The sequence below is a fragment of the Gymnoscopelus microlampas genome (assembly GCF_963454915.1).
Source record: "Gymnoscopelus microlampas genome assembly, chromosome: 13".
NCBI lineage: Eukaryota > Metazoa > Chordata > Actinopteri > Myctophiformes > Myctophidae > Gymnoscopelus > Gymnoscopelus microlampas.
This window is the reverse complement of record NC_139950.1, coordinates 40,129,163-40,153,409: the sequence shown is the minus strand read 5'-3', so window position 1 is coordinate 40,153,409 and position 24,247 is coordinate 40,129,163. Positions and strand designations below refer to the sequence as shown.

At 43.0% G+C, this 24,247-nt stretch overlaps 3 protein-coding genes across 13 annotated transcripts in view; 2 read left to right on the top strand and 1 right to left on the bottom strand.

Moving 5' to 3' along the window:
- The window catches only part of mymx (myomixer), a 55,476-nt gene extending 45,564 nt beyond the window's left edge, over positions 1-9,912 (top strand). For 4 of the 7 annotated variants that reach the window (XM_084076990.1, XM_084076988.1, XM_084076989.1 and 1 more), the window contains 11 exons: positions 373-762; positions 1,251-1,373; positions 3,118-5,154; positions 5,427-5,564; positions 5,901-5,975; positions 6,060-6,146; positions 6,254-6,345; positions 6,948-7,033; positions 7,134-7,307; positions 7,909-8,055; positions 8,775-9,912. In XM_084076990.1, coding sequence (XP_083933116.1) covers positions 373-762; positions 1,251-1,373; positions 3,118-5,154; positions 5,427-5,564; positions 5,901-5,975; positions 6,060-6,146; positions 6,254-6,345; positions 6,948-7,033; positions 7,134-7,307; positions 7,909-8,055; positions 8,775-9,043 — 3,618 coding nt within the window. In that variant the 3' untranslated portion in view covers positions 9,044-9,912. The remainder of the gene's footprint in view (positions 1-372; positions 763-1,250; positions 1,374-3,117; positions 5,155-5,426; positions 5,565-5,900; positions 5,976-6,059; positions 6,147-6,253; positions 6,346-6,947; positions 7,034-7,133; positions 7,308-7,908; positions 8,056-8,774) is intronic. The other 3 variants (XM_084076991.1, XM_084076992.1, XM_084076993.1) reach the window with 3 other exon arrangements.
- A 582-nt stretch (positions 9,913-10,494) lies between these two features.
- Positions 10,495-12,149, bottom strand: LOC311058658 (GTPase IMAP family member 7-like; the record flags this gene model as incomplete). The annotated part of the gene is made up of 2 exons (XM_084076121.1): positions 10,495-10,532; positions 11,489-12,149. The coding sequence occupies 2 exons, from the start codon at positions 12,147-12,149 to the stop codon at positions 10,495-10,497; spliced, it is 699 nt and encodes a 232-aa protein (XP_083932247.1).
- A 4,886-nt stretch (positions 12,150-17,035) lies between these two features.
- Positions 17,036-24,247, top strand: part of klhdc3 (kelch domain containing 3) — a 60,135-nt gene continuing 52,923 nt past the window's right edge. The window contains exons 1-3 of one of the 5 annotated variants that reach the window (XM_084077008.1): positions 17,036-17,120; positions 21,284-21,435; positions 21,925-22,108. In XM_084077008.1, the coding sequence (XP_083933134.1) occupies positions 21,955-22,108 (154 nt within the window). In that variant the 5' untranslated portion in view covers positions 17,036-17,120; positions 21,284-21,435; positions 21,925-21,954. Of the gene's footprint in view, positions 17,121-21,283; positions 21,436-21,870; positions 22,109-24,247 lie in introns of those variants that run through there. The other 4 variants (XM_084077006.1, XM_084077009.1, XM_084077010.1 and 1 more) reach the window with 4 other exon arrangements.

The following is a 24,247-nucleotide window of genomic DNA, read 5'->3' as shown; positions in this document are numbered from 1 at the left end:
TTGTCTTTGTGATTGTGTTGTTGTTGTTGGTATTTTGTTTGGGCCCCCCCGTGACAATATGTTGTCACGTGTCATGTGACAACATATTGTTGTCACATGACACGTGACAACATATTGTCACGTGTCACGTGAAGCTTGACCAATCAGCCGTGCTCAAACATACGGACGGACATACGGACGGACGGACATACGGACGGACGGACGGACATACGGACATACGGACGGACATACGGACATACGGACGGACGGACATACGGACACACGGACAAAGTCAAATGTAGGAGTGGTTGGCACCACTCAAAAATTTAACCTTGAAAACTTAAAAAATAAAGACACACAAAAACCTCTCCCTTCTCTCCTTCTTTCCTACAGAGTTCAACTCCTGACCCAGAGCCCTGCCGACCCCGCCAGTCCCCGGTACCTCCGAGTGCCTGCGTGGACAACGTACAAAACGTGTCAGCGGACGGCCAGCCGTCACCCGCCACACTCGCTGAGCAGCAGGGCGACGAGCCAGCGGACGACGGCTACGAGGTCATGAACAGCATCGGCCCACGGGGAGGAGGAGGTGAAGCAGCCACCTCCTCGGAGTCACCCAAGCCCCCCATTCTGGTCCTCAAAGATCCCAGTGGTGCCCCTGCGTTGGGGGGCACGGTCAACCTCATCCTCAGCTTCGGAAACTCGGGGGACAGCCGCGTCGAGGTGTTAGAGTCCCCTCCCATGATGGAGGAGCTAGCTGAGGAGAGCTCTGAACCTGTTCACAGGGTGAGAGATGCATATTATTACCTATTATGTGATCATTGCACTCGGGAAGTCACTGTACACTTTTAACCTGGTGCCCCTATTTTGGGCTAAGTCATTATAGGCTAAATCTTTCTGAATATAAAAATATTTTACAGATTAAACAATTTGAAATTTTCTTTACATGTTTTCCCAAAATAGCAGATCTACAAGCTCACAATGTGTCAGGATGTAATGCGGTGTGAGCTTGAAGATTGGCTAATTTCACCGTTAGTTGTATGACGAAGTATAGGGTGCTTAAACACTCTCACTTTTCACCTCAGGATTGAAAGTGAGATTTATCCTTCATCACTTGTTGTTCCTGATGGAATGGCAACAGCATAACTTTTTTTTTCCTTCATAAAAGTGCTCCTCTTCTGCGGTGACTAGCCTCTCCCTTTGCTAGCCTCGTGCTGTTCATTTCCCACTGTCTTGGCCCTTCATTTCTGCTTCTTTCCCATTTTCTTCCCTAGCCCACCACTGTGTCTCAATCTTCTGCCTGTAAAAGCTTTTGGAGGCGCTGCCAGGGGCTTTTGGAAAATACTTTGGGTAGTTTAAAGCGAAAGAGAAAGATTTATCGGCAGAGTACAGACGAGGTAACGTTGTGCGGCGTGAGTTGGTGCTGCATGCTGCATCTCATTATGAATACAGAGTGATGAGTTGCATGCTGAGTGTTGTCTTTCTTGCAGTGTGGGGTGGTGCAGGTTTGGGGGGGGGGGGCATGCTTTACTAACTCTTGCCACCCAGGCAATGGTCTCCCTGTGGACGTTTTCATACCATAATTCAGAACCAGCCATATATACAACATTATATATACTCTCTCTCTCTCTCTCTATCTCTCTATCTCTTTATCTCTCTCTATCTCTCTATCTCTCTATCTATCTATCTATAAATTAAACTAGTAGAGAGGGTTACCTTTAGCAATTTACATCAGAATCCTTTATGTTAATATGTTAATTTCTTCAAGTTAGCGTGGTTTTAAAATGGCTTTTTTAATTGGTCTGGCATAATCTGCCATACAACCCAGGCTGGCACCACACAGGGGGAATTACACAAGGCTTAAAAACCCAGTAAAAGCTAATAAAACTCCACTTCAAAAAGAGAGGTAATGGCACTGAAAACTATGATGTATATTTTGGACTTGTTAGAGTTATTCTGAAGCCTACTCTGAAATGACATTTCTTGAGTTTCTTTATTTAGTTTTTGTACTTTCAACATTGTCTTCATGTTAAGGTACTCAGATGAATGTCCTCACAAAAAACGTTGGGAAATTAAACCCTCAATGGGGAAACATTACTTTCTCCCAACATTGCACCTTGACCACATTCAACCTGGCATCACTATTGTGGTGGGCAAATAAAACATTTAAAAAAGTTATCATTTCACTTTTTTTTAAAAAGTTTGAAAAAATTGCAGATCTACAATGAGTCACTATGACTATATTATGAGCTCATAGATTGTCTCTTTTTGTTGCACGACGAAGTATAGGGCTCGAGTGGTTAAGAGGAGACAGAAGCGTTTCAAATTGAACGGTAGTGACGACATATAGGCTCAGTCTTGCCTGCTGTGAACATGGACAGAAGCTCTCTCTTCTTTCTCGTGTCATTTTTGCTGCGGGGCCCTTATGTAAGGCGGCTGTTGTTTGTCTGTCTCTCTCCGTGATGTGACCTCGACGCTCACTTCCCGTGAAAGTTCCCGCTCACAAAAAAAATGGCTCACAGCATGGCCCGGGGGGCCTGGATTGGTAACACGGCCTCGGTCATTAGACAAGAGAACTGTTGCTGAACTTTCAAAGACAGGCCCCCAGACTGCATACTATGATTTATAGTCTGGGGCTGCCACGGCAACATGAGATTAGTCACAGAGTTGAAAGGTCAAGCCATTACAGCTGCATATGACGGCATGTTCAACCACATATGATTCTGATTAAGTCCCTGCAAGAGAAAGAGTACTATTGCAACCGTGTCTATTCCTCTAATTGTGTGTTCTTTTGTACATTCACTTCGCTGACTGTGTGATTTTCTTTCTTTTTTTTGTTGTTGAAGAAAAAGCCGGTACATTGTGTGCTATGATGTGCTCGTGTAGGAAACCAGAGCTGATGTGTGTCACTGGAAGGTAGCTGATTGTCGTAGTCATTTCTGCTCTTGTGTCATTATTCATCTGTAGCACATGTGAAAGCAAAACCAAGAAGCCTTTGTTTGTACAGAGGACTGCAGGGGTTTGAGCCTGCAGTCTCTCTGGGCTTTAAAGCATCTGCAATAAAGCCTCTCGCCGTCTAAATGAAATAAGATGTCACACCCACGCACAACGACTAATGCTCTTTTCCTCTCCTTTCCGTAGGTAAGTACCTATTTGCACGTGAAGGATAACAACAACATGGCTCTGACCCCTGTGTATGAGAGTATCACGCTCCCCCGCCAGACCGCCCGCCCCGCTTCCTCCGCCTCGGCCTCCTCCTCTCTGTCCCGGTTCTCCCCCTCGCCGCCGCCGCCTTCCTCGCCGCACGTGCCCGCCGTGACCTTCCACTCCCTGACGCGGAGCGGCAGCAGCTCCATCTTCAGCAGCCTGAAGAGGATGGGCAAGAAGCGCAAGTGGAAAAGAGACGCTCGCCGACACACCATACAGAAGATCATGGGGGTGGAGGAGCGCGGCGACGCGGCGGCACGGCGCTGTGCCTGCGAGCCGGTCGCGTACGACACGCGGACGTGGCCGCTCAAGGAGGGCAGGAGCAGAAAGAAGAAGTCCACGGGGAGTCCGGCCGGTGGGGACGGAGCAGAACTCTTGGCTTACATGAAGAATCCACTACTGAGGGACATTGATGTGGAGTGCTGCTCGGGAGAGGACAGCATTACCCCGTACGCGGAGTTTGAGGGCCCGGCGTCCGCCATGCCCTCCTCCGCGGGGCAAGTAAGGAGCCACTGCAGGTTCCTCTCGTTGGGTTCCGTTCTGAGCTTCGACCTGCCCAAGGACGTGAGTCTCATCCCCAGCATCCAGGACATTATCACCATAGCTCCCCCGGAGGCCAAGAAAGGCAGCGTCACTCATCCCGACCAGCAGAGACAATCGGCCTTGAGTTCGTTCAAACAGACCCGTCCGCCTGCTCCTGCCACGCAGGGCGGCCCGGCGGCGGTCAGCGACACAGCGAGCCTCCCCGAATCACACGCTCAGGTGGTCGTGGTGAAAGATCTGCCTCATTTGGATACGGGGCTCCGATCACCGACACCTCCTCCTTCCCTAGAGGAAGACGAGGATCAGACCGTACCTTGCGACGACCTCTCTAAGTTCAGCTGCTCCGGGGTCATCAGTTTGCACGAGGAAAGAGATCAGGAGTGGGACTATCATGCAGATTACGATGCGAGGGAGCAGACCAGCCGACCGTCCCGAGCGCGTAGAGGCAGCCCTCTGCACGTGAACCGAACCCACTGTTCCACTAAGACCGCACACGACTGCCTCAGTGTACACACGCTCGTTAAAGACTTAGACGGACACCCGTATCATCAGAGCGTTGGACCTCAAAGTGCACACGAAGAGAGCGCCGGCCCTCAGTCGGCACAGGGTTCGAGCCAGGCTTCTCACATGGTGGTGAACCTCAAGTCGACGATGAGCATCAGTGTTCGAGAGGACTCTGTAGACTCCGGGGTCTCCAGCTCTGGCAGTTTCATGCTGTGTACCGAGGCTCCGTGCCCGGACAACCCCCATCCCAGGGGAGTGGTCGGGAGGCTGATGTCTCTGGAAGTGGGGGGTCTAGTAGGGGACTGCTCAAAGGCGAGGACGAACACTGCGCCGTCGTCGGCTCAATCTCCAGATTCAGCGGAGGCGGAAACGGAGCCCGTACACCCAGACCACCAGCAGTTTGAGGAGGTGGAAGAAGAGCTGGAGGACATCTGGAACCACACCAACAGCTACAGGCAGAGCATCTGCTCGGACATCATGTATCAACCCCACCCGGAAGGGGCCGTCACGCCACCCGAGCAGCCCGATGCCCCCCCCTCCTCTGGCTCCCCGAAGTCACCCAGGGCCCAGACAGTGCTCTACAGGAACCTGATCACAGCCTCAGCACCCAACCTGCTGGTAGCCGAGTTTAAACTGCCGTCCTCCATCCACAACTTGCTGGTCTGTGACAAAGAGCAGAGTCCAAAAGACCAAGCGCGCCCTCTTCTGGCCAAAGGAGACAGGAGGTCCTGGGCAGCCTTTCCCAACAGGGACCAACAACCCTGCAAGCCTTCCTCTGTGGTGAACGAGACGGCATCTGACCCCGTGAAGCTGCCAAATGTTGAAGATAATGAAAGATACGTTTACCAATACAGAGAGGAGGAGGAAGAGGAGGAGGCAAAGGAGGTGGGGGTGGAGGTGGAGAAGCCTACAGGCTGTTGGAAGGTGAGGTTTACGTTTGACACACTCTCTGATGTCGTCATACTGTGCACACACCATATTTTATTCCTCCTCACTTGCCTTGAGCAATTTGTATGTAAGTATATCATGGAGTACACTGTAATAATTATGTGTAACCGAATTGCGGTCATATTCTAAACTGTATTTGGGGTCAGAAGCTTTTGTTACTCTATAACGTCCATTATGAATGCTGCAGGAATCCATGAATATGATTGGTGGACATGGTGACATTGGAATGAACTTGTTTTCCTCAACAGGACCAGTCAATGAGCTTGCTATCAGTTCACATGGGTCTGGATGGGGTCTGTCAGCAGCAAAGGATGGCCTCAGAGAGCCTGGAGGATGTGGGGGAACAGTACCCACTGATGGCCACAGGGGGGCGATGTAACAGTATGGTGAGATTATTATTATTATTATATAAAGGATCACTGTATATGTATATATACCTGTATATGCACATACGTGAAATTTGTCCTCTGCTTTACCCATCCTATAACAACTAGGAGCAGTGAGCAGCCATTCTACAGCACTTGGGGAGCAATTAGGGGGGTTAAGAGTCTTGCTCAAGGGCACACACACATTGCTGGCCTGACAGAATCCCAGCAATATCCATGACGCTTGTACTGTAATGAACAGACCTCACTGAAATTAAAGATGAAAGAAAGCCTGTCAAATTGCTTGTTTAACGTAATACAGAGATTTCTCTGTCTAAATCTTGTGTGTCCCTGCAGAATGGAAAGCCTGAGCTCCAGTCTATGGAGGGAACCCTTGAAAGGAAACATAAGTTACAGCTGGGAGGAAAGAAGGTAAGAAGGCCTCCTTTCAATGTTTTGAAGTACAGCCAATAGTCAGAACAGTGAGAGTTTACAGCACCGATCTTATTTTCTCAGGCACAATCCCGCGCCTGGAATTCCTACCATGCCGTCCTATACAGACACACCCTGTGCTTTTACCAGGATAGAAAGGACACATTAAGGGTAGGCGCATGGAAAGGAACAACAAAGGAAACGTGAGTTTGGTGAATGCTGACATTTGGTAAATGGTCAATGCTCAATAACGGTCCATTTGTGTCGTGAACCCACAGAGTTCTGTATGTGGCCTGCCGCTAAACCTCATTGGAGCCGAGTGCACACCGGTCCCAGAGTACACCAAAAAACCCAACTGCTTCAGTTTGCGGTGAGAACACACACAACCATAAACACTATACTGTACAATACAATAAAACAAAAACAGACTAGAGTCTGTTTAAAGGACAACTTTGTTTTTTTTTACAACAAGGGTTATTTTATTAGTTTGTAATGAGAATGATTTAAAGATGAGTGTTAAAAAATAATCATGCTTTCTATCGTTATAGTGATTTTAGTGATTTTTAACTGGGGGGAGGGGGCATTCTGTCCATTGGTAAATAGTCATGAACGCAGCCTCCGATTTCCGTGAAACTTTGTACGCACATTCCCACTAGGCCAAGGAAGAAATGCCACCCTATTTTTCAAATAAGCCTCATGGTGGCGCTGAAACAGGTAGATTCACGTTTTGGCTTATACAGTTCAACAGGTATAGGCCAAAATGTGTTTTTTTTCTAAAATGTACCAATTTCTTCCAAAATTCCCCCAGATTTTTTTTGCCACTTCGCCACAGGAGGCTGCAGCCAGAGGCTCTGGCTATTTGGGGATCCTTGCCATAGACACGTTAGAAAAGCACTGTGCTAGACTGCTGCGGCGTATACCCGATGTCCTCGTGTACAGAGTCTGTGACAGCTGTTGTTTTCTGCCCTTCAGGTTACGCGACGGTTCCGAATACTTGCTCAACGCCTGCTCACGCTTCATGATGAAGAAATGGATGTTAAAGTTACAAGCAAATGCTGGTATGTAACACAATGTATTCAATGCACTGTATTTAGGAATAATCATCTGTATGCAAAAGTAATTGATTAATTTGATTCCCCCCCCCCCCTCCACCAACAGGATTCAGTGAAGCTGTCCCTTCAATATCAAGTGTCTTCACTTCAACGTTCCCGAGGTGCAAAGCCGCCACAAGCACCGGCCAAGCTAAAGAGATTGTAGTCCTCACCAGAGATCACAATCACACGTTACACAGGGAGCGGTCTCTTATCTCATCTTCATACACAAGTTCCTGTGGTAAGAACTGTACATATTCCAGTTTATTTGGCCTTTCAATCTAACAGTTACAATAAACAATTTGCTGGGGGGATGGGTGGAAAAGCCATGCCCCTGCTTTTGACCACCCTCCCCCCCATTTTATTTCTACATATATGAAATGTGTCCTCTATTAACTATTAGGAGCAGTGGTCACTAGAGGGGCAGCACCCGGGGAAGCCAGGGGTGTTGCTCAGGGAAACTTTTATTTATTTATCATTTTGTATTTTTTTTTATTGTTGAGACATAGTGTAGGTGGTACAGAGAAACGAGGGTTAGTTACCATTGTTGTTAACAAATCACCAATGATTCTTTTTCACTTTAATGGGACATGACAAAACACAGACAGGACTGAACGTGAGCAAAACAACAAAAAAGCTCAGGGAAACTTTGTCACGTGGACCGGGTCCGGGGACTAACCGGTCATCATTGACCTTCTGTTTTTTCCCAGACGGCCTAGACTCTACCCATTCAGCTATGGCTGCCCACTTCACTGGTTCATTTTGTGTCCATCTGTCCTTTTGTTCTCTCTTTATCCTTCGATGCTCCTGCCATGCTCACTGTGTTTTTGTTCCACCTCTAGATGATGACTTTGGTAGCCTGAAGCAGACCACGACTCAGCGACTTTCCAAGGGCACCAGAGATACCAGTACTTCCTCCCCTCCCTCCTCTGCGTACAGCGGTCAGGACTGGCTCAGCAACAAGCGTCGGTCCCACTCATTCACCTCAGGTTAATTTTCAACCACTATACTGCCGCCTTGTCATTATGCAGTAGGTGAAAACATTTGTGGATATCGGGAACCAGTGGTGTGTCCTACCGTGTTACGCTGTACACGCCGTTTACAGTGCAGATTTCTTTGGAAAAAAAGCGTATACAGTCTAATAACCATTTCATCCATTGAAAACGCGATAGCGTATCGCGCATGTCGTGCAGGGAATAATTATCGTATACCCTCCAAAAAAAACTAGAACACTCCGCTGTCGGGAACCACATGGGAACGGCCATGGCTCCCATGGGGATCTTGGACTTCACGAGTGAATGCAGAATGTTATTTTATTATCAAACCACCTCGTGCAAAGGGTACAAATTATGTGCACATTGAAAGGGGTCAAAATAAGCAAAGTTTACTTTGGAGGCAGTTGGACAGCTGGTCTGCTGTCGGGACCCAAACGTGCACGCACGCAGGTACGCACAAACGCACACACACACACACACACACACACACACACACACACACACACACACACACACACACAAACAGTGCCCTTTCAATTATATCAGTGGGAAAGCAGAAATAGCAGACCTACAAGCTGCTATTTTCATGCAACAGTAGTATAAATCAGGCTTAAAAACAAGAACTGTATAACATATAGTGTATGTATCATCAACCACCATCTTTTGACCCATTATGGTCCCAGTGAAACCATTGTCATCTTTTATTCCAACAGCAACGTACCAGCGGATCAGGCCAGCGCCGCAGGCCTCCGGAGGCAGAGGGCAGGAGGTGGGCTCAAGCTACTCTGTGACTCTGGTCATAGGAGACAAGTCGTCAGACAGTGCATCCGTCAGCGCTGAGCGCCCCCTGTTGGCCACCGCAGCAGGTTGGCAGCAGACCGCCTTCCAGGACTGCGCTCTGAGGAGCTATGCCAGCCTGCCACGGCCGCGCAACAAGTCCGTCTTCAAGAAGTTCTTTGGGAAAAAGGACGGACACCTCTGAGCTCTGGATGAGCTCTGAGAGGCCTGATCTATACTTGGTTGTGTGCGCGGTGTTGCGCATCGAAAATATCAGATCTACAAGCTCACAACGGGTCACACCGCGCAACGCGTTGGGAGCTTGTGGGTCGTCTAATTGTCGATGTGCAACACGATGCCCACCCACGTATCAACCAGGAATCACGGTTTTGCAGATATATTTTGTAATGTGCAGTGCACAAAAAACATTGTTACTATGTAGACTTTTATATTTATGTTTTGGCAGAGTTACCATGGTTTTATTTTTGTGTCATGTGTTGTTGTGTGTTATACGTTTTAAGAATTCAAGGGAAATAACACTTTTTCAAGTCATCGTTCCTTTTAAGTAATTTACACGAGTCTGTTCACATGATTTTCTTGATATATCTCTTGAGTGTAAAAGGAATAGGTTGTGTGCGTGTGCACTGTGTGGTTGTAGAGTTGATGCGTTAGCAGACACATTTCCCCAACAATCTCAATTTATCAGCTGTAAAGTATTTTGAAGGTTGTATTCTTATTGTATTCTATATAGCTTTATTGTTTGATAGACAGTTATGAACATACCCAAATCTACCCAAAGTAGACACTGCTTACTGGATACGCTCAGTTGTCAGAATAACCTCATATAATTGACCATGGATAAATGTACTAATTTCACTAATGTGCAAGTTTCCCCATTTCACTTATGCATGTATTACATGGTAATACGTGCACCAAAAGATATTCTTACTCTATAACATTAATCAGCAGTTTGACACTGCTTGTGCTTATTGTTGTTGTAATGTTGACACAATCTTTTATTGCTACTTTTAGAAAAGGATGGTCATATTCATAATAAAACGATTGAAATTGGCACCTAATGTCTGTGTGCGATATTATTCTGGAGTGTTTAATGTATTCATTCATTTGTTTTTGATTAGATCTTATTTTCTTTTGTCTGCGCAACTTTTGAAACGGAGAGTACGCTCTATATTGTATAAAATTGTGTTTCAGATCAACTTTTTCTGCTCTTTTTTCCCTCTACACCTATAACTCTTTGCCAAAAAATAGCGGATCTACAAGCTCACAACGCCTCGCGCTGCGAGGCGATCTTCTATGTTTGGCTATAGTTCTCCTCAGAAAAGGGATGCTAGGGTTCAAGTGGTTAATGTAAAAGAAAAATCCTATCACACAAAGATCTGGCGGACCCTTCTGTAGTAACCCTGAGGACCCCCCTAGGGGTCCCGGACCCCCTGTTGAAGACCCCTGCTTTAATGGATGGTGTCAGGGCATTCCACATATTGGTGGCAGAGTAGTAGAATTTCTGTTCAAAATGTTTGTGGTACCAGATCATGGTCGCTCTGCTCCCTCTAGTGTTGCGGCTGCGGGGGTCACTCACTTTGGAGAAGTAGTTTGACAGGTATGAGGGTATCATGTGTGTGTGTGTTTTCATAGAATTTACCTGGCCTTGCTGTGGTCCCAGTCATGGTTATAGCCTATAATAAAACAAGAAAACCACAGATTTTCACCTAAAACATGCCCAAAATGGTGATGCCAGGTTCAAAGTGTTTAATAAGTCTTGCTCACAAAATGAATTTGCTGATGTCAGATAGGAACCTCCTACTTCATCATACAAGAGTCTCTTGAGAGCCCAAACCTTATGCATTTTCATACAAGACACCAAGAACAGCTGTAGTGGTCAAACCTTTCTAATTTTATTTCAACATTACAGGTTGTTTATCTTAAATACAGCCTTTCAACAAAAAAAACAAAAATGCTACATTTGTTTTCTCTTCATGAACCATAACATGCAATTTTCCAAATATGAACTCTATATATTATAACATGTCGATTTATCCTCGCTGTGGGAGGAGTGGGCCTTTAAAAGTGACCAACCGCTGGTCTCAGATGCAGAGACGGAGTGAAAAAAAAAATAATCCTCAAGTTAGGAGGCAGGGGGGTCTAATAAAATAATGACACTTTTGCCCGTTGCACTGTATGTAACAGTGACTTCTCAATTGCTCAGGGAGGCCTTTAATAACTGCAAGGCACGTCGAGGTATGTATGTGTCGTGCATTCTCATGTTAAGCTTGCAGCATTGTTGATGAAGCTCAGCTAAAACACTTATGTCCTCTTTGTAGCTTTGATTGAATACTTTATAAACAGTTTGCAAAAAAAAAAGCACAGCAGCTGCTGTTGCACAATTTATTATCTACATCAATTTGTTTGATGAGAGAGATCGGCTGTTTTACTTAGTTGCTCCCGTTGCATATTATGATTATAATCTATGATGATAAATCATCAGTCGACCAATCATCATCATCATCAAAATCAACATTGAAAAAACGTAGAATTAAAATAACAAAAACCGAAATACAACCGAAGAAAAGGAAACAAAAGAACTTCCGCAAAAAATATCTGTTTCGTTCATCCCGTGCCCACGTCCACACACGATCTGTTCTTGGTTGTTGTTGATGTTTTCCGTCCCTGATTCGCCTCCTGTATGCACCACACTCATGAAAGTCCTGTATTGCTCTCTCTGCTTCTTGGAGCGTCTCGGTGGTGTAGTGGGTTTTTCCATTAACCTCCACCATCGACTCGATTTTCCCCAGCAGCTCAGTGACCTGAGAGGGATCCTTGGTTTCGTTGTTGAAGACGTGATAGCGACCGCCACATTTGCTGATCAGTTCTTGCAGTTTTGGACTCCCTTTCAAAAAGTCTTCAACTGGTTTACCTTTAAGCAGGTCACCACCAGTGAAGAGAATCATGGTGTATTGGCTTGACATTTCACCAAATACCTCCTGAATCATTTCCACTGATTTCTGCTCCTCTTCTGCGAATGTTCCCAGTCTGATCACAATCAGGAAAACATGGGGACCAGGGGCAGCGAAACACATACACTGTTTGATCTCATTAATGACTTTGTGTTCACCAAATCTGGTGTTAAACAAGCCTGGTGTGTCAACGACAGATACATTTCTACCATCCGCTACACCTCTGACCTTCTGACAGTTTATTGTCAGAGATTCAGCTCCAAATGCAGATTCAAATGCTTCACAACCCAGGATGGTGTTTCCAGCGGCGCTCTTTCCAACTCTAGTCTTTCCAACCATCACCATCCGAAATCCTTCAATGATATGGAGGAAAAAAAAGAGGATATGATTATGGATGATAAATTAGTGAGTGTGTGCGTGTGTGTGTGTGTGTGTGTGTGTGTGTGTGTGTGTGTGTGTGTGTGTGTGTGTGTGTGTGTGTGTGTGTGTGTGTGTGTGTGTGTGTGTGTGTGTGTGTGTGTGTGTGTGCGTGCGTGCGTGCGTGCGTGCGTGCGTGCGTGCGTGCGTGCGTGCGTGCGTGCGTGCGTGTGAGGGAGTACATACCTCTTGAATCCATTTCTGTCTTGTGTTTTTGTTACTCTGTAAGACAGATGATTTTCTAAAAACTCAATCGGCAACAGTTTTTCATCATGTAATCAAATGGGCTGTAATAGACTCTTTATACCGTAAACAGGGGAGTCGTTTTATAAGAGTGGTACTTCTTAAAAGTTACAAATGCTCCAAATAAAACAAAAGATGAACAGATCGGCCTGTAGACCTTTTCCATAATACAAAATGGTGTTATTTAGCGTATTGTCAATTTTGTTCATGTTAGCCTCGACAGACAACTATTGCAGGACATTTGACATGCATGATGATAAAGGATATAAAACCCTATACTGTCCTTCAAAACTGCCCTAAAAGACTACCTTCAGGTGGCTGCAATTTGAAACTGTCCCCTGTAAAAGTCATAACCTAACTTTTTACTGTACATATTTTTGTTTTTCTTCGTTTTCAATTCTAAACGTATATGATGTTCTGCATATACACATATACACATATCTGTCTGTCATTTAATGCCACTATGAATTGAGTACAAAAGGACCTCATTTGAAACAAAACAGATCAGAAACACATTCATCATCTCGTAAACACTCAATTCTTACCGTCAGTCGCTCGGAGCTCGCAATGGAAAATGACGAACGCAGCAAACCCACCTTGTCAACTAACACTGATGCCGGCTGGACAATTCGTACTGATCAGTGAGCATCCACCCTATTTATTAGTTTGGTCTACCCATGACGCAACTCAGGCTCCAGCACTGTTATTTGGCTGGCTATCCTTATCTGCTCTAATCAATCAACTCTCTCAACACTCTCATGTGGCATGTACAAAGTCCCCTGTTTTCAATAGTGTAGTCACAGCTGTAGCTTCTTAGAATGGCATATATTTGTACTTATTATGGCTGAATATCCTGAAATATTCTGAAAATAAGTTACAGGAAGGCGCTAGAAGGCCACATGTGCAGGTAACATGCCAATACAAACGCCACCGTTACATCATAATAATGGATAACAAGGACAATAATTTTGTATTTTAAAACAAATGCAACAAATGCATACACATGATCACATGGCCTCAGCTGAGGCCAAAAGTACACCTTGCGTATGACACTGATCACATGGCCTCAATCAATTATCCAGTTCTAGGCAACATAGAAGGGGACGGGGGGGACTTTTTTCTTATTTCCACATGACAGCTAAGGTTTATTAAAGACATATTTCAACGTTGAAAATGAGTGGTATTCACCTGTTTCCTAGGCTGTGTGTTTTCCACTTCCTGTCGATTTCATTGGATATCATTGGTCATCTGACCAGTTTCATTGGATTTCATTGGATCAAATCGACAGGAAGTGGACAACACACAGCCTAGGAAACAGGTGAATAGACAAGGATTAACAGGACACAGGTGAACTCAACAGACAATCAACACAAGGATAGGCTGGGGGACTAAGAGGAAATGGGTGGAGCATGAAGCATTAGTAGGGAGCCAACGCTATTTCATACTTGAATTGAGTTAGGTCATGGAATCTAAAACTAGTTATGAATTTGGATGATTTGTGTGGTAATGAAGCATAATGTAGCCTACACTAATTATACGCTGAATGCTGTTCATGTACGTTTTTGTAATAGCTTGTTTAATTAGAACTTTGTTGCCCTATAGATTTTCACATAAAATCAACACTGCCATACATTGGTTGTCAATGGCAATCATAGACAAACTACAATTGCACAGTTCCTTTTTTTTGTCAAAGTAGAGTCCCCCCAGTTGGACATTCTCATCATGAATAAATGATACTTGGTAAAATGGTAAATGGTGCATTTATATAGCACTTTTATCTAAAGCACTTTACATAGATTGTGCATTACATTCACACACATTCACACACTGATGGCGGAGGAAACCATGCAAGGCACCAACCTGCTCATCGGGAGCAATTAGGGGTTCAGCGTCTTGCTCAAGGACACTTTAACAGTAACTCTTCTGGGGCGAGCCCGGGATCGAACTGGAAACCTCACGGCTTCCATCCGGCCGCTCTACCGGCCACTCTACCCCTGAATCAATCAAATCTTCTTCCTCAACAACTTCTGCTCCCTTTCGTCCCTTTCTTAGCCTATAACTAACTATGAGTTGTTTTATTTCCTTTCCAAACTCTTCGTGCAGTTTACCAAAGTCCTCCATAGTTTCTGATCCAAACACAGAACAATCCCCCTGGGGTAGGACGGGACCATTAACAGGCACCACATTTGCATTTCTCTTGGAACATTTTCTCTTGAGTAAGGATTTGAGTTTGAGTATTAGCTTAGAGGAAATGCGTGGAGCATGAAGCACTAGTAGGGAGCCAACGCTGGGTGCCTGGCCCACTCCTGGTCCTCCTGGGTTCTGCAGTAGTGTTGACATGCCTGGCCCTGGGCTCAACCGAGTGATAGAATGTGGTACTTGCTGCGTGCTGCCACTCGGCATGACTGGACTCCCAGACAGACCACCGGCTGAAAATGTAATACTTAACTGCTACAAATCCAGTGTCAGTCTGATCTGTAGTGGATGGAAAAGAAGAATATCTATAGATTTGCGATCTCATCATGATTTCTATAAGACGGTATTGAAGGTAAGTAAAATGTTGTAATTTGTACCACACAGGTGATTCAACTTCAAAGGGGACAGACACACACCCATGTCTACATTTGTCCCCAGTCTGTAGGATACAGATTTTTCGTGTCTGTAAGTGACCAGTAATTACGATACTTGAAAAAGTCTATACTAAATTATTTATAATTTGCTACAACCATTATTATAAAGCATTATGCGTATTTATGAGTTCTCATACAGTGTTATAAGCAGATTATAGTGCATTTTAAAGTTTACTGTATAAGGTATTATAGACAGGATTCATAGGAAGTGACACCAGTTAGGTCACACTTTCCCATCTGCATGTCACAAAAAGACATAAGAGGTCTCAGTGTCTTACCTGTTTCAATGTTGAAATCCTGATGTAGGTCTGGAGAGACAGAGGAAGTATTAAGACAGGCTATGACGTTTCATCAACAAGGACCAGCTCACTCACTCTGACACATCTCTGGTGTCTCCCTGTCTTTTTATATATTTCAGTGTGCAATTCCTTCAATGGGGGAAGTCACAAGTCAGATATCTATCTCTATTGTTTACATGAAGAGAGGACGCTAATTATAAATGCTGTGAAGGGATCATGTGACCTGATTAAGCAAAGTTACATTTGCATCATTGAGAGAAGGAAGACAACAGCAAAGTAGATTTAACACAATCAAGGATTGATCTAATCAAGGTTCAAGAGTTAACTACTGTATCTTCATAGTTCCATTTATTTTGATATACATTACTTTTACACCCATCATCATCATCAGCGGTCACTGTGGGTCTTCAGGTGGGCACAGAGGCCGATTCTGGACCCGATTATTCTTGTGCAGTGTGGACAGGGGAATGTAGTGGTGGTGGGTTTGGGTTGGACCTGTTTGGTGGTTGCTCTCTCCTTTCTGAGTCTGTGCTTGTCTTGTGCAGCGTGGCGGAGGTCATCATTGTACAGAGCAGCACCCTTACGGACAAGGTTTCTCCAGGTCACCCTGTCTGTTGCCATGTCTTACCAAGATTTAAGGTCTATGTGGCACTTCCTCATGTTTGTCTTAATGTTATCCTTAAACCTCTTTTGGCCTCCAGGGGCCCGTTTCCCTTTAACTAGCTGGGAATAAAAGAACACACACAGAATGGGCATTTTTCTTTCCTCCAATGAGAGTAGGCCTACCCATTTATCAGCTTCAATTTTACAATGTTCCAGTTCCATTCATTAGTTTTTTTCTGCTCACTTCTTTGTGTCACTGTGTGTCATTTTCACTTGTTTATCCTGTATCAGGAGGTCCCCAGCAAAATTACTTAATAAAGCTTCTCAATCATTTTAACCATTTTGTCTATATTTTGCACTTTGGCTATTCAAAAATAGCAGATACACAAGCTCATAGCGCGGCACTCGAGCTTGTAGATCTGCTATTTTTGAAAAATCTCAAAAATGTGTGCAAATCTTTCAATCTTTTTTTTTTTTTTTTTTAAAGGACAATATTTTGAACTCAAAGCTTTGCTTCTGGGGGTCCCTGGCACAACACATTTTCAGGTGGGGGGTCCGTGGCCAAAATACATATCAATTTGGGGGTCCTTGGCAAGTTTATAGACCAGGGGTCTTCAACGTTTTCAGGCCAAGGACCCCCTAGCTGAGAGAGAGATGAAGCAGGGACCCCCTCCTCTATATTGTATAAAATTGTGTTTCAGATTAAACTTTTTTTGTTCACTTGGTCTACTCTTTTTTTCCCTCTATGCCTTTTTGCCCAAAATAGCCGATGTCTGCTATTTTTGGCTCAAGTTCTCCTCAGAAAAGGGATATTAGGGTTCAAGTGGTTAAGGTAAAACAAAAAAAATCATAACACAAAGATTTGGTGGACCCCCTGTAGTAACTCTGAGGACCCCCTGTTGAAGACCCCTGTTATAGACAACCACTGCTTTGCTGCAACCTTTAATGCCACCCACCCACCAGCAGGGGCGCTAGCGCGGGCTAGCTGTCATTTATTGTGTAGTATACGTCACGAGCGTTTGGACCAGAAAAAAAAAAAAAAAAAAAAGAAGCAGGGAGAGTCACGATAACAGAAGCTCTCTCTCTAAAGCTAAACCTCCAGCAACTCTAGTGTAAAGGTAAATATTAATACTCTGCTGCTGTTTATTCCTCTTACATAATGACACCCACATAACCAGGCACGTTTAACATTAGCCCACGCGATATAGCAGCGCATGTCGCCAGGTTTAACCCGGGTAAACGCTAATACAAGTGTTATTTTAGCCTAGCGTACCAAAGGTTAGCTTATAGCTAGCATAGACACATTGAAGTGCCTCCTCCTCGCATTGAAGAAAGTTATTATAACCAGGTCTAATGTTCAGTGGTGTAAAGTAACTACATTTACTCAAGTACTGTACTTAAGTACAATTTTGAGGTATCTGTACTTTACTAGAGTATTTCCAATACTTTTACTTCTACTCCACTACATCTCAGAGGGAAATATTGTACTTTTACTCCACTACAATTATTTGAAAGCTTTAGTTACTTTTCAGATGTAAATTATGATATTAAGAAACATACATTAACCACTTTAGCCCTATTTTATACCTAGGCTATTTGAAAAGAGCAGATCTACAAGTTTGAGAGCCACTGTGTGTCTGCTATCTATGCGACCCAATGCAAATGTTATTGGCGTATTAAATGAAGTGGTTGCACCAGTCAGTCACCTGAGCTCTCTTACATATCAGTGATTCTCAAACTTTTTCGTGCCTATAAGGACCTCCAAATATGTATTTGGCCGCGGACCCCCCCATCTCAAAAACATTTTGTGCCAGGGCAGGGGATCCCCAGAAGCAAACATTTGAGTAAAAAAAAAAAAAATCATATATATATTTGCACAAATTGTCGCACTTTTTTTTCCAAAATAGCAGATCTGTGAGCTTGTATATTTTTGGATAATATAAAGTATATCTGCTATTTGTGAATAGTATAACATTTGGTTAAAGTGGTTAAAATGATTGTGACGCTATATTAACACATTTTGCTGGGGACCCCCTGGTACCCCCCCACCCAACTTTGAGAACCAATGTTCTACATATTATATTCTGTTTGATAGATGCCATCTGTCCTCCTGACAGCACTGTGTTGTCAGAGCCATGCACGATAGCAATGGAATTCTGAAAACCATGGGTCAGAAATGTAAACGGCACTAGTAGGTCAGTCAGTCAGACATTAAGGCTAAAGGGATAACATAAAAAAAAAGTCCTGGGGACTCGTTTCCATTGTGGTCCTATGTATTCAATTCATCAACATAACATATAAAATAACACAATAATATCATGTTGTAACTTGTCATCAACAAATACAAAACACTATGTACAAAGGAGAAAAGGATTGGTTGTCTTATTCCCGATGAAAACTATTCAAATATTTGACTTTAATTTTATAGTTTATACGAAATCACAAAGGGAAGGAGACAGAGATATCTGTTTTAGTGGACACTGGACAGTCTTTGGCTACATAAGAGCCAGACTGTAAATAAATAATACTGTGTCCCATGTAGGTTCTGGGGTCACTGAAGAAATCACTGATCCTCCCATTACCCATGACAGTGTTGTAAACATAAACCCGTGGGACATGACATTCGGTCCCTTCCTTGCCTAACGCTGCCCTGTGTGGCACGCTGGCTGAGATGTGTGTGGGTGGGCGGCTTGAAATAGAGAAGTTAGTTACTATGCTAATGTGTCCCTAGAGCGTTTATTTTTAAGACGAAAGTAAAAGTTGGGAGTTCAGAGAAAGGTGTCAGAGGGACATGTGGAGTTCAGCACGGACCAGCATGGCAGCATCTTCTTTTTTCTTGTATCGTCACTGTACTGTATAGGCTTATTTATAAGACAGAATGTCACAGCTGACAGATACATGGTTTTATTTAGAGTAAATAGAATTACATTTTAGTAATGCAGAACTAATCATCTGGCTCTTGATAGGCTATTGGCTAGTCACAGTATTGGCTCATGTGTCTGCTTAGTTACGAAAGAAAGGCTGCAGACTCTTACACACACAAATGCTTGGATGATGATGTAAGTCACATCATAAACTATGCTTTTGTTTTCTGTTTGTGAACTTAGCTTGAGTAATATTTGGAGCCTGACCGATGCCAGATTTTTGGCTCCGGCCACCGATTACTGATGTTTTGACCAAGTTTTGTGAATACGCACAAAATCTTGACATCAATTTGAAAAACTTAGATTTGTTTAAAGTTTCTATTTGAGTACATTTAACTTATAAGCAAACAAATGAATCTAAAAATACACATGAATGGACACATTTAATGAAATTTTAAAAAATTGCCAATGTACAAGCTCACAACCTGTCGCTTTATGAGTTTGTAGATCTGCTGTTTTTGAAACGTTTTGTAGATTTACCAGGGTGAAACTGGTTAAGAATCGAAAAAAGTCATATAATGGCCAATACATAGTTTGGGCTCTAGTATGGACGGATGATTGGCTTGTGAAATACCTAATGCTGTTACCTTCTTAGCTTATCAGCTGACAGAGATGAAGTTGTAGGCATGTTACTGTGTTAACTCTGCAGCTTTTTCCCCCTTTTCAACATGTTTATTCAAGTCACATCACAAGTTAGTTTACAGGTGCAAAATAAGAGGTGAAATTATTTCCCATTCAAGCTTCCATGCAGTTCAAAGTCCAGTCCATAAGGAAATAAATGACAAAATAGCAATAAATCAAGCATATTTAGGTGTACTTAACACATTCAGTGCCACATGACGTCTAAGACGTCACGTGGCCTGACGCCCCGTGCGCCACATGACGTCTAAGACATCATGAAAAAAATAAAAACATTTTTTTGGAAAAACATGTTCAGAACCCAAGATATGATGATTTGCTGCTCCATTCACTCTTTGTTTAACTTCTTACTTAAAAAAGCTGTATCTCGGATCCTAAGCACTTTTTTTTTACATTGAATTTTGGCTGTGGCACTCAGAGACAAAATTCCATAAATAAGCTGGGCACTGAATGAGTTAAAGGTAGGGTAAGGGATTTTCTTTGGTTAAAATAAGTGTTAAATAGCTCTATATTCTGATAGTACTCATTGCTATAGAGTGTTTGTTCAGTAAAAGGAGTCTTGTTGTCTCTCCACTCCAGCTCTTTATAAAACAGAAAATGCATTTTCGTTTCAGTTTCAGTTTCATTTCCAATTTTATCCAATCAGGATAGAGAACTCAATCAGGATACAGATTAAACAAGTGAAATTGGAAGTGATGACACTAAGAAATGAGCAGGCAAAACTGGAACACTATAAAAATGAAGCTTAAAAATGGGTACTTTCTCCTGATTGGACACCTACCGGGAAATGTATTTTCTGTTTATTAAAGAGCTGGAGAGACGGGGAGACTCCTGTTACTGAACAAACACTCTATAGCAATGATTACTATCAGAATATAGTGCTTTAACCCTTTAAAAAAATACTTTTTGTTTTAACCAAAAAATATCACTTACCGTACCTTTAATAAAATAGAAATAAGACAGAGTACCCCCCCAGTAGTCTCTTAGAGACATCACTTACAGTAGCAGTAGATATCAAGTATGTATTTAATGTGTGGGATTGGAGTAGAGACAGTTCATAAAGTGATAGTGCCAGATGGCAAACGAGTGTCTTTTACATGATGAGTGAGCAAACAGGTGCATACACTGTCATAATACACACATAAAGTCAGCAATTAATCAAACGAGTGTATTCACTGTCATATACATAAAGTGAGCAAACCGGTGTATTTACTGTCATACTACATAACGTGAGAGTGCCAATGTGAAAGCCTGTGCTTACCTCATGTCTAATACAGAGTAATTGATAAAAAAGAGATAACCAAGTTGCTTAACTATGGAGTGAGTCATTTGTTTGTATCACGCTTGAGCGTCACCTAAACGTTTTATCTCTCTTATTGTGTTCAAAGTGAGTGCGTTCTGTTCGGCATTGCATTTCTATATTTGGAGCTATTGTAATGCAATGGGAGGGAGGGTAGGGTAGGGGTGTAGCTTTGAATAAGAAGACAGGGTTGAGTGGTAGGTGTAGCTGTAGGGCTAATCTACTCCCTAAAATACCCTCCTTACTTGCTTAGAGATAATACAGGAGGGGTTTGTGGTCCTGTCAGCAGCACAGGCAGGCTAGCAGATCCAGCGGGCTGATCATTCCCGGCCCAAGGGGACGAACCGATCCCCTTCAACATTCCTCTCCGGCTGCCCCTCACTCACAAGTCTGACCGGTTTGTTTCCCCCTCACGCAGACCGGGACGGACTCTACAACAACCACTGCTGTGCTGATCCGTCCACATTTTCATTCAATCCCACCCAGGTCTTCGTGGTGAGAGTGTGACTTGATGGAGTCCAGGGAGGAACGTTAAATAAGTGATGGTGTAAGGGACCCGCAGCCACGGAGGTAGGCCTGTCACAATTATTACATAATAGTCTGATTCATTTTTGCATAATCGTCATAATCGTTTCCGCGTTGAAAGGTTTTCACACTTTTTTCAAATATTAAATAAAGCGGAAATAGCAGATCTACAAGCTTACAACGCGTCACTTCGTGACGCGTTGTAAGCTTGTAGATCGGCTATTTTCTGCTTTATTTAAAAGCAGAAATAGCGTCACTTATAGCTTACAATGCATCAAGCGATGAATAATAAGTATTAAATATGTCAGTAATTTCTTTGTATATTTCAGTTATTTGTCATATCTCTGCCCTGTGCAATTTTTGATTACGAAGCCTAAAAGGCTTCATAATATTCCAATATTCAACGCCAAGCACAATTAAATCGCCAATCGCAATTATTTGAATGACAATTAATCGTCAACTTAAATGTGTAATCGACAGTGTGTAATCGACAGACACCTCTGGCACTCAGTGTGTTAAATGTGTAATCGACAGCCCTACACGGAGGTGCCCGAGCGCCGCGGAATGTTGCGCTGGTCGGTGCACCTGGAAGGAGGTCCGCGGCGAGTCAACCATGCCGCGGTGGCGGTGGGACACAAGGTGTACTCCTTCGGAGGGTACTGCTCCGGGGAGGACTACGAGACGCTCCGGCAGATCGACGTGCACGTATTCAACACGGGTATGTTACGTACGCGTGGGAACTAGTGTTGATTTCGTCGACTAAAACGATGGTGAAAATTTTTGGTCGACTACCTTTTTTCACTGACGAAAACTAAATAAAAACTAAGCTATGATAACTAAAGCTAAGACTAAATATATTGACAATTTCGTCAACAAATAAAAACTAGACTAAAATGTTAGTGAGGGACTAGTGGAGAAGAGATCCAGTAGAACTAAAAGACAAGTCATTTTATATTTGGTTGCGCTCGGGTGTTGCACTCTGAAAATAGCAGATCTACAAGCTCACAACGCGTCGCGCTGCGACGCGTTGTGAGCTTGTAGATCGGTTATTTTCAGCATGCAACCAAGTGTAAAATCAGCGATTACGACGCCATCAAGGCACCGCCAAAATACATTTTAGTCGACTAAATCAACTGTAGATTTATACGACTATAATCTTATGATATTTAGTCAGCTAAAACTAGAAAAATAAAATATGACAAAAACTAAATGGAATTTTATTCAAAAGACTATGACTAAAACTAAATACAAATTTGCTGTCAACTCAAAATCAACACTGTTAGTCACCCCATGGAGACTTGAATTCATGGATATATTTTAGTTTTTGTCGCTTTCCTAAGCCAATAATTTGATGACCAGCGGACTGGTAGGCAGCGGTTCCGGTAGGAGACACACAGGAGACTCTTTGTGTCTCCTACCGGAACCACTGCCGGGCGCCGGTCATCAAATTATTGGTTCAAGTCTCCATGGGGTGACTAATCAATAGGAAAAAAAGTCATTTTGTGGGGTGAACTATCCCTTTTAAAGTGTTGATAACGCACACGACACTTTGTTTTGTTTCCATATTTACATTTGTCTCTTCTCTCTGGGAAAAAGTCTTCTTACGTCTTTAGCTGAAAGGGCAGCATATTCTAAACTGACTGTTATTCAAGGATAGCCCAGTGTTTCATATTATAGAAGTATGACATTGCACTACTTGCTGACATTCCACTACTGACGTAGGCAGACCGTAAAGAATTCTGTTACTCTGTCATCCACGTCTTCCAGTGGTGGAAAGTAACTAAGTACATTTACTCAAATACTGTACTTAAGTACAATATTGAGGTATTTTTGTACTTTACTTGAGTATTTCCAATTCAGTACTTATAGTATAGGCAAATATTGTACTTTTACTCCACTACAATTATTTGAAAACTTTAGTTACTTTATAGATTTTGATTATTATTACAAAACATACATTAACCACTTCAGCCCTGTATACATTTAGCCTATTTTCAAAAGATTTTTATACATTTGAAAACTTGGGACATTCTGCATAATGAGCACTTATACTTTTGGTACTTTAAGTGCATTTTGATGCCAATACTTTGGTACTTTTACTCAAGTACATTTTGAATTCCAGACTTTCTCTTGTAACAGAGTATTTCTACATCGCAGTATTGATACTTTTACTTAAGTATAAAATGTGAGTACTTTTCCACCAACTGACGTCTACACAGGTCACAGGTGTTGTCTTTAAGTAGTTCCGGTTGCTCTTGGAGATACAAATTGACCTATTTACTTTCCCTCTGACCTGTTTTTCCTCAGTGTGTTGAAACACCTGTTTTACAACTTACAAACCCTAACCCTAGCTGCCACCAGCCACGAAAGTAATCTTTATACGGCACATGATAGAGATGATTGAAATGTAAATGACACCACATCCAAGATCTATTGTTTCACTGTTTATCTCATCACTGTCTTTGATATATTGACTTGATTGCAGAGCTCTACGTTGTCTAGACTCCTTTTTGATTTTCTCCTTTCTCCAGCCTTTGCATTGCTTAGTTTCTTAATGAAATGTTGAATCTCAGGTCAGGTTGTACTTTGGCCCGTTCTCCTTTGCAAGGAGGAGGCATACTCGTTTGTTTATAGGCAATGCACAGGAAGTGTTTCAGGCTTTACTCAGAATTTGGGGTTTCTGGTATTTCAATTGATCATTTTGGAATTAGTTCAAATGCACCACATTTATTTCCTGGTCTTTGCTTTGCATGTCAGTTTGGCTTAGAGTGTTACTGCTGTATGAGTTCATAATGTTGTTTATTGCTGCTTTAAATGTATAATTAAAGGTAGGGTGGTATTTTTAAAATGTATTTTC